This window comes from Ruditapes philippinarum, unplaced genomic scaffold (genome assembly GCF_026571515.1).
Source record: "Ruditapes philippinarum isolate M1 unplaced genomic scaffold, ASM2657151v2 ctg4156_1_1_1_1, whole genome shotgun sequence".
In the NCBI taxonomy this organism is placed as follows: Eukaryota; Metazoa; Mollusca; class Bivalvia; order Venerida; family Veneridae; genus Ruditapes; species Ruditapes philippinarum.
In genome coordinates, this window is record NW_026853138.1 from 112,239 (window position 1) to 122,474 (window position 10,236).

Consider the following 10,236-nt stretch of genomic DNA (forward strand, 5'->3'; position numbering starts at 1 on the left):
TAAAGGGTAGATTGTAGCAGATGTATTCAAAATAAACTGTAGTGTAATGGAAAATTACGCTAATTGTACGTACATGTAATTGCAGTTCACTGATGGCTTTTATACAATGTTATACATAAAGATCAACAAGTAAGGTCGGCAATTTATTGAAAAAAGATGTTTAATCTTATAGATGTTTTCTTGACTACAACTATTTTATGATGCTGCTTTGTTGATTCAACTATTTTTGTCAGTTCATAAAACTATTGAACGATAAAAAGTACAAAAACACACAAAACCTTAGCTATGATGTTAACAAGTAATTACAAATAATAATTTTATTAGGAACGTTTTGTCTGAGGGTAAATATAGAGTATCTTACATTATTGTAAATCTCAGGAAGAAACAAAAGGAGATACTCTAAGCTAATGGTAAGATTGTCTGATCATTTAATAAATAAAAGTAACAAACTTGTCATTTGAGTTGTCGGATATACCAACATTCAGCGTTTAAAAACTTGGATAGTATGATATGTTGCATTGTACTCAATCACTCTTTGATAGAAATTAGGTACGGCTACCTGGTTTCGTCTTTGATCTCTGACCATCAGTCAATGAGGGTTAATTAAAATTATTAATGAATTGACTCATGCGTTTAAACATCAAACTCTTCTTAATGTCCTATTTTGGAATTCGTAAGGACACATTTGTTTGTAGTTTATTGTTGAATGTATGCGTAAGTTGATAGCCAGCTTGAATCATATTTTAATTTTATACACTTAGAGTGCGTAATTTTGCATTTTGACATTTACAAACACGAGAATATATTAAGAACAAATATAAAAGTCATCGTATCATTGTAAAATAGTTCACATTATCGCAACATATAATTTACTCAATTACATATTGAATTAACACAACTCTGTATTCACGTCGAGACAATCATCAAAGTTTGCGACATTAGCCAAAGTGGAGGCAAATTATTGCTATAGTAACTACAAGTAACAGTTTTTTTTTCGAAAATCGTTTCTAAACACGAGATATCCCGGAGGTTGGATTAATGAATATGTGTACCAGATAATACAGGGATGTGGAAGAAATTAATATGGTTGTTAAAATCATTATATCAAGCATTTGAATAAAAATATAATCAATTATATTACATTCTAAACAACACTATTTAATATACATTTAAATATCTTTTATCATTATAAAAGAATATTCTTGTCTTGTTTAATGTATTATAGTGTATATCAGCTAGCATGGGATATGATCAAAACCTTTTGTTATAAGAATTGTTGGGATGGGGAGGGGTACTTTGGTCAATAATACTTCTGGTACGTTTTAATGTCAGAACTAATAGATAAAAAATAAAGCAATGATAGTACAGAATAATAAGTATAGTCACGGTGAAAGAATGTCAAGGCAAAAATATCATAAGCCAGTATCCTTTTATCTAAAGTAATGCAAACGTAGACATGGTCATGTATAAGACAGCATGTTTCTTACCACACACAGTTTTTGTACCATCTAATTACTACGAAAATTAGTATAAAATGTCTATAGATGATAACATGCAACTTATATTGTTCGACATGAAATGGACATACAGTGCTATTACATTTATCTATGAAACCAGAAGTCTCAGTAAAATGACGTCAAATAAACAGGATGAAGTGCGCGTCAAATAATACAAATAAATTCCTCAGATATTTAAATTATGTTTAAAAATACTTCTTGCGTTCAGATCTCATTACCTTTTCTAGTGAAAGTTTATTTTACGTAAGAACTTACTGAGTTTATGTTACACAAGTTTTAGATTTTGTCCAAAATACCAAGAACAATATCAGAACTTTTCAGGGTACTTAGTTTATTATGTTCAATAAGTGTCTAATATATAAATACTTTTTGTTTCTTACTGAATCGGCGGCCAAGCTTTTGTTTTTCAGGTAAGATCAGTTAGCACTGTATCTATATTTTCACGCATTTAAGTTAATTATGTCGAACTTCGTTATATTCCGGAAATTTTAAACGAATTAGAAACCAATCGACCATTTTTTTTAATTATATTATGTTGTATCTTTTTTTAAGGCTTTCGAGAAATGGCGATAAATATATGTGCATTAAAACATTGATTATTTTACAGTTTTACCTTTGTATTGATTTTGACTAGTATCATTACTTAAAAAATGTAATGTATTGTCGACGTCGTTCAAAAGCAGTTCAGATTATCTTCGCGTAAGGTCAATGGTTAATGCATGCTTAAAATAAAATCTCCTTATAATCAGATTTTGTGCTTAGCTGAGTAAGTAGGTGGTAATTCTATTGCTGGAAACATTTTAAAGAACTAAGTTGTCCCAGTCAAGTACCTGATGGTATATAATGCGAAAATTGTCTCTCCCCTGACCGACCTCAAGAAGTATATGAGCTTTACACAGATGTGTTGTTTTACTTTTGACATTTTTGGTTTACGTAATATAAGAATGACAAACAGAGTTACTTCTTGATGTGTTTTCAGATGCATTTTTACTCAACATTTTAACCAGACATTGTAATGAACTTATTCGTTTTTCAGATAAATTGAAGATAATTAATTTTGTTATCATTTTAAGTTGCTGATTGAATTATATTACTATTATACTATTATATTTGTAGATGTGCATACTGCGATAAATTTTTTAGATATACAAAGTAAAGTGTCTGGCATTCATCTGAATAGATTTCAAGAACAATACGATAGCTCGCCTACATTAAGATTCTCCTGCACGAAAATATTTCAAAAATATAATGGGTTAATTCAGTTTTATTAATGACATGGCATATGTCAAACGTTAATGCTATGTTTCCTCACATATTCGTTTATTGTTTTTACGTGTTTATTACGTGCATAATTATGTAAAATATGCAATTAAGATAAAGATAAATCGTCCGGCTATACTGAATTTTCTTTAAAATTCTGTGACGAAATGATTAATCGTAAAAAGTGACACATTAAATCTTGTTTGTCTGGGAAACCACGATTATGTAATACATTTAGGGAAAATATGTACAAATTGGAGTCGGGATGTCTAGGAATCGTGTACAAAACGTGCATGATAAAAAAATAATAAGGTGTTAAAATTATCGACTGTATGACTTATTCTATGTTTAAAATTAAATGCAAAATTTAAAGAATATACTTATTCGTGCTATTTAGATACCATATAAAGATACTGTTTTATTTTAATGCACATTATGTTATAAACAGTGACTTGTTTTTAACAAAATATCAGTTATTTTAGCGATAACCAGCACATTACTGTGCATTTGTTCTGAACAATCGTATGAAATGAATTATTATCAATATTAAAATTTGGAATACACAGGACCAAGCAACTAGAAAATGCTTTTTGACAATCGGCTTATTAAATTGTACAGGTTTGAACATAATAAAATATCTATTTCAGCTATAATTATTTTATAAGTTTACGTTATAGGTAAAGACAATATAGAATAAAATAAAAATAAAAAACATAGATGCACAGGAGCTGGCTGTTTACACTTTTACAGGTGGTATAATTATGTAATCGTTTTCTTTGTTTAAAATCAGACAAATTTTCCTAAGGCAAACTATGTATGTGGCACCGTTTTACTTAGTTATCATTTTAATTTCTTTAATGATTTTACATAATTTTACATAACGCCATCATGCACAAAACAATTATGATAATACGGTATTTTATGGTAGATCAAAACAGCCGACTTTATTTTTTTCAATTTTTATATCAAGTAAAATTACAGTTGTATAATAATAAATGTACATACGAATAATTACAAAAAAGTCCATTGTATCATGATATTTTTGTTTTGTATAGTAAGGTTGTGAATACGACCATTCTAATCGGGCAATATAGAATTTTTCAATAATATTTCTTCTTTTTATTCTATTTCGGTCTATCAGAAGAAAATGATAACATTCTACTAGTAATTACTTCAATTAACACTATTTTTTATTTATGAAGTAATGATGTGTAAAACACGTTTTAAATGGAAATCGTGAAGATTCATCCGTCAATTATAATCACCTTTTGTAATGATATGCCATAACTCGTACTATGGAATCTCTTTGGTTTGATATAAACGCAAAGTGTATTCCAAATTAAGAACACTTTCCACCATGCTTTATGGCATTTGTATAATAACAAGCAGCGATTGTCAATCGAGAAAGACATAAATCCAGAGATGTAACGACTTAAAACCATTAACAAAAGATATAATTGGAATTAAAATAGACACAATGTCTGCACAATTTCCTCAATAAATCTAGATAACAAATCAAACCGATCACTTAAGTTGAAAGATGTATTGACTGTTTCAAAATGTTTCCTTATATAACGACAGTTATTTATTTAAGTGTTTGGCCTTTAATATTTACTGGAAAAATTTGTTTGAAAAACGATTATTCGCGCTTATCTTTCATCGAAAATTCACCTTTGATTCTTTTAAGTTGCACTGTGGAAACAACCTCATTTAGGTTAAGAAAGTGTACTAGTATTATTAATATTGTTGGGTCTAAACAAGATGTGTTCCCTTTGATTAAAATGTGTACTGATGATACTTAAAGTTATTTTGACAGCATTAGAAATACTGTATAGTGATCAGAAATTCCTGTCATCCACTCATATAGAGTAGAATATATGATGAGTGAATTTTGAAAATAATTGTTGTCCCTGACTGTTTGAAATTAATTCTTATTTTCCGATATACACAAAATGTACAATTTTAGCATAATGAATCATATTTACGTGACCTAAATATCTTTGTTACTTATAATCTTTATTAATACAAAATGTATTGTAATAATTGCATGTCTTAATGTACTAGTATAAGGAATAGTATCATAAGTGCTACGTATTACCAGTTAATTATGTAAATAATAATATTTATAATCTTACCACAGTTAAGAATTGGGACAATTCTTTTGAAAGGTGGGGATAGTGCTAGGCTGTTCCACACCCACTCCGTTTCATTGACAGCATTTGTTTACCATGCTGATACGATATTCAGTAAATTCAGCGATAATATTTAAACATTACATTATTTTCTCATCTTTAAATTAACTCATGATTGATTGTTTATATGTTCTTATATATGTCATTTTTCTTCATAATCAAATATTGTCTGAAATAAGTCCGCCATTTTGTTAACTATAATTATATCGTGACGTCACTGTTAACCCAGTTTTTACGGGAAACCCTACTTTCATTTTGACGTCATGTACACAAAGGAAGCATATAAATAGACCGGATTTTAAATAAAATTATTCATAACGGAAAAGATAATTGAAAGAGATAACTAAAATAGATAACAGAAAAGATAGAAGATATAAATTGACTAACACTATTAGAAAATGAAAGATAAAGATATAAAGGTATTGTAAGAAATATTTATTATATTTATTACATGTATTTGTTTATCAGAGCCTGTTGAATAAAATTATTATTCGAGTGAAACAAAAATTAAAAGAAATATTTAATTTTACAAATTTTTATAATCCTGACTCGGAACCTCCTCTATGTCCTGATGCAAGGTGACGACTATAAAAACGTTATACGCGTGTATTGTTAAATCTGTCGTATCTGTGCTTGTCTAAAATACATATGAATGGTTTCAACATAATTAAAAAGGACAAAGTATAACCTTTAAAGTGTTTAAACATACAAAGAAATATTTAAGTTCAGTTTGTTTAAATGAGCTAACAGTTAGTTGTTACAACATACATGAATTAGCAAATAAACATGATTAACTTTGAAATTACTTTTAGACCTGTTAGGTTTGGTAATATAAGACATAGGTCAACAAAAATAGTTTGAGCAAATTATTGTGTAAACATCCTTAATACAACCTACTCTAAAGGCCAATGTCGTGAAACATTTTATCGTGTCTTACATCGGTGACAAAGACTATATAACCTTTTCTAGATCTACTTTGCCGACATGTTAAATATTCGAGCATGTTTGACTACAATATTAGCTGGAGAAGTTTAGGCGACTTAACGACACTAAATATATAAAGGAGTATTTAAAACAAATTAGATATGACACCTTCTCTATTTTACCTAAAAATTCCAGCTTGTTTATTTTACTATTCTCTCAAAGAAAGAGATACTTACTAGTTATTTGAAGATCATTGCATTGTGTCTAAATAAACTAAGCAAATTAAAGCATAAACAGATAACATTTTATTTACATAATAGTGAAATAATTTAAAAAGGTTCGTTGCAACAATCAAAAACAGTTTTATCATAATAACTCAATTTTGTTATAGGAAAGATTAGTAAGTATAAGATTATCATAGAACTCCTAGGAATAATTAGAAATTGATCTTTTTTGTTTTAAAAGAAATTGTCGAATTGTTGAAATCGCTTTTAAAAGAACTAGGATTTACATATCACATATTAGAAGTTATCATTACAACACTCCATTGCTTTTGTTAATTTCTTGTCTTGTCAAAGAAATGCAAAGGTAGTACCATTTTTTCATATGTTTAGAGTTTTATGGTCACATTTGATTTGAAATTTGCATCTCTCAAACAATTGCCTGCCCTAAGCCTAATTAACCATAACAATCTATTGAGATAAATAGACAAGTGAAACATGAAACCAAAAGATACAAAACTGCAAAACTGCCATCATGAAATGAGTCATATATAGTTTGTAAATATTGTCTTATTGTATGTAAATGGATAAAAGAAATCACTTTACAAGAGCAGGTTCGTAACGACTTTATGACATTTCACCTTTATTTTAAATTATAATATTAGAACAAAAGAACAATTAAAAGCGATAAAAGAAGAAACAAAATAAATCCTGTTTAATCTACTTTATTTATTATCGAAACATTACCTCACTGTTGTAATAAATTTTGTTAATTTAAAACTTAACAGTGCATTTATATTCAACATGAACAAACGACTTATTGAAAATAGAAATGTAATCGACGAAACATTTCTTCTATCCACTACATCAATAAAAGGTGTTTGAACCTGCAAACAGTATTGTAATATCATAAATATTATCATAAATAACGATATGGATACCTAAATCAATCTACTATAATTGTGCAAAAAATTGAACAATCAAAAGCAATAAACATTATTTCTCAGTCATGAAATGACATAACTAAATGGTAATAAGAACATTCTTATTCTTAAATTCTCCATCTTACTTTTGTTACAATACATCGCAATTGATATGCAACACAATCGATAAAATTCTATTGCATTTTCTGTCCTTTTCAATTTTTGCTTTATCTTACAAAGTGATATGATAATCAAATAACGGCATCTTTATAACCAAAATAGACAGTGCAAATTTTAAAATTTGATGGTTTAATTCGTGATTGTTTAAATTTAACGAAATGAAGACAAATGCAAATAAGACATTAGAATCATTAACACCAACAAAAGTAACTAAACAATTAACAAAATGGTATGATTGAATTTTTTTAATCTAGTTCAGTTTGGTACTGTCTTTTTGGTACCAGTTTAGAAACGAAACAATTAATCAAACAAAAGCAAACAAATACAATGTTTTGTTAACAAAGTACATTTTTTATTTTAATCGATTTTTGTCTAAACCACAGATGAAAATAACTCTGTAATAAGACTATTTTAGCAACATTTATTTAATGCTTTTCAATGGATTATTGAAATATATCAGTAGATTAAATCCTGATAATCTCACTGTTTCAAACAGTGAAATTATCATTTTGATAATTTCACTGCTACGGAACTACTTTTTCCCCTTCAATGAACCCCATATACATGTACAAAAGTACAACTTGAGTTGTCTCCCTTCTATTTACTCTCTTTATTTACAAACAACAAATTACATGTACTTCCTCTTTATTCATTTACTTCCTGTCGTCTGCAAAAATGGAAGAACTTGCAAATTTGGATGCTTCTGCCCTAGATGATATTTTTAATAACTTCTATGATAAAGAAGAGTATGGAGATTTTCAGGTTGCAAACAGAAATTTTAGGGAAATTGATCCTGATGACTTCCTGTTAGAAAATGAAAATAAAAATACAAAAAGAAAAACAGAAAGTGACATGAAATTGTTTATGTCATTTTTGATGGCAAAAAATGAAGCCAGGTTGCCAGAGTACATACCTCCAGATGAACTAAATCATCTTCTCTGTACATTTATTTTGGGCTTTACCAAAAAGATGGTTCCGAATATGAACCGACAACAATCAGAGGATTTATCAGCTCAATTGATCGTCATTTGAAATCAAAATCAAGTCATGTATCCATTTTTAAAAATGTAGAATTCTCTAAAACAAGAGCTGTATTAACAAAAAAACAACAGCAGCAACTCAAGAGTCTAGGATTGGGCAACAAACCAAAAACTGCAGAAGTGTTGGGTGATGCGACCCTGGATAAAATGTATGAAAATGGTACACTTGGTGATGGCAATCCAAGAGCGTTAATACATTCCATGTGGCTTATTTGTACAAGTTATTTTGGCATGCGAACAGGCAAAGAATGCCATGACCTCTGCTGGGGAGACGTACAATTATGTATCGACGAGGTGACGGGGCAAGAATTTTTAATGTATGACAAAGAGAGACAAACAAAAACAAGATCAGGTTGTAACCCTCGAGATACAAGGTATAAAACTATAATACAATTTTTCTTCTAAATGATTAAAAAAATATCATATTTCTTATTCAACATTATTTCTAAAGTATTTTTAACTTTAATTTCAACAAGAAGACAGCAAGGATAGTTGTATCCAAACTGGGACTCGAACCCAGATCTTTTGCCGTTGACAAATGTCCTTTCATTGGACCATTCGGATGTACTACCACTGCCTGTTGTTAAAATTTAAAGAAAAAACACTTATTTTACTTCACAATTTTAAGTTTAAAAAACAGTAATCATTTTTATTTATAATAACGAAACAATATGAATGTGTACTTTATATTTATAAATTGACAATTTGCAGAAAAAATGTACTCAAAGTCTCAATTTGCAGAAATTGTGCTCAATTTGCAGAAATAATACTCTATCTTATGCGGTGTTTTTTTCTTTATATAACTACTACCCTAAAATGGTACCGTTCCCAATAGAAAAAAGACATTATAATTCCCAATTTCCCAATGTTTAAATTTCCAAAATGGCTTTTCAAAATTCCCACAAGGCCAAGTAATTTCTCTGAAATCATTTTAATCCAACATATTCATATAAATCACCACTTCATAGTTCTACCTGGACAGTGGAAGCTGTTAGCTATCTTTATTCATGATGATTAATCTCATTTGTAGCTGAAAAATGGATTAAAAAATATTCCCAATAGAAGTCAAAATAACGCATTTTTTCCCAATCAGTCCGGTACCGGCACCATTCTCAAAGTAGAGAAAAAAAACACTGTCATGATACAGTCAAATTTGTTAGCAATGGCCATTCGAGAGAATGTGACCTTTATGCACAAGTAGCCGTTATTCAATCAAATAGAACCTTTGTAGCTCTATATATTGCCTATAATTATGTATTGGTTAGTGACCTTGACTTATAGTATGGCCAGCCGCCTTAATTTGCAGGTCATTACTATCATAGTTTTGACTGTAATACTTATTTTGTAAAATCTAATAAACTAAGACCACAAAATAAAGTATTTTTGCTCATATCTTTTTCAACAATTTTCATACCTTAGAATCTATGTAATTATTTTTTTATGTTTTCAAAATTTATTTATTTAACAAATTTTATGTTAAAGAACTGTAAAACCAAAGGCATTTGGCAATGATGAAGACACACGAAAATGCCCTATTCACCTCTACAAGATGTACCGAGATAAAAGACCAGAGAGCATGTGTTCGGATGAAAGTCCTTTCTTTCTGACACCAGGCGGAGGCACTCAGAAGAGCTGGTATAGAAAAGCTCCAATGGGGATCAACAAACTATATAACATCATGAATGATATGAAATCAGACGCCAAACATTACAAATTCAAGAATTACCCCATATAGGTAGAGATTTTTTAATTTAAATTAATTATATAAAAAAAATATCACAAAACAAATATTACATAAATTACATTTCAGTATTGTGGTTGATGATCAACCACAATACTGAAATGTAATTTATGTAATATTTGTTTTTTTTCGGGATGTTACTGTAAAACTGAAATGATTTCATTTCCCAAATTGATACATTAAATTAATAATTACCATATAAACATAGCTCAGTTGCAGTGAATTTTTAGTGAAATTT

The 10,236-nt window shown here is 28.9% G+C and overlaps 1 protein-coding gene across 1 annotated transcript; it reads left to right on the forward strand.

The window, feature by feature from the left end:
- The first annotated feature begins 8,396 nt into the window (after positions 1–8,396).
- LOC132734735 (uncharacterized protein KIAA1958-like) lies at positions 8,397–9,992 on the forward strand. The gene is made up of 2 exons (XM_060721584.1): positions 8,397–8,631; positions 9,740–9,992. The coding sequence occupies exons 1-2, from the start codon at positions 8,405–8,407 to the stop codon at positions 9,990–9,992; spliced, it is 480 nt and encodes a 159-aa protein (XP_060577567.1). The 5' UTR covers positions 8,397–8,404.
- The last annotated feature ends 244 nt before the right edge of the window (positions 9,993–10,236 follow it).

What these genes read in the sequence shown, in the direction of transcription:
- LOC132734735 (XM_060721584.1), top strand. Translation starts at nt 8,405, where the DNA reads ATGTATGAAAATGGTACACTTGGTGATGGCAATCCAAGAGCGTTAATA. An exon ending in TGTAACCCTCGAGATACAAG is followed by an intron (nt 8,632 to 9,739) that starts GTATAAAACTAT and finishes TTTATGTTAAAG; the next exon opens with AACTGTAAAACCAAAGGCAT.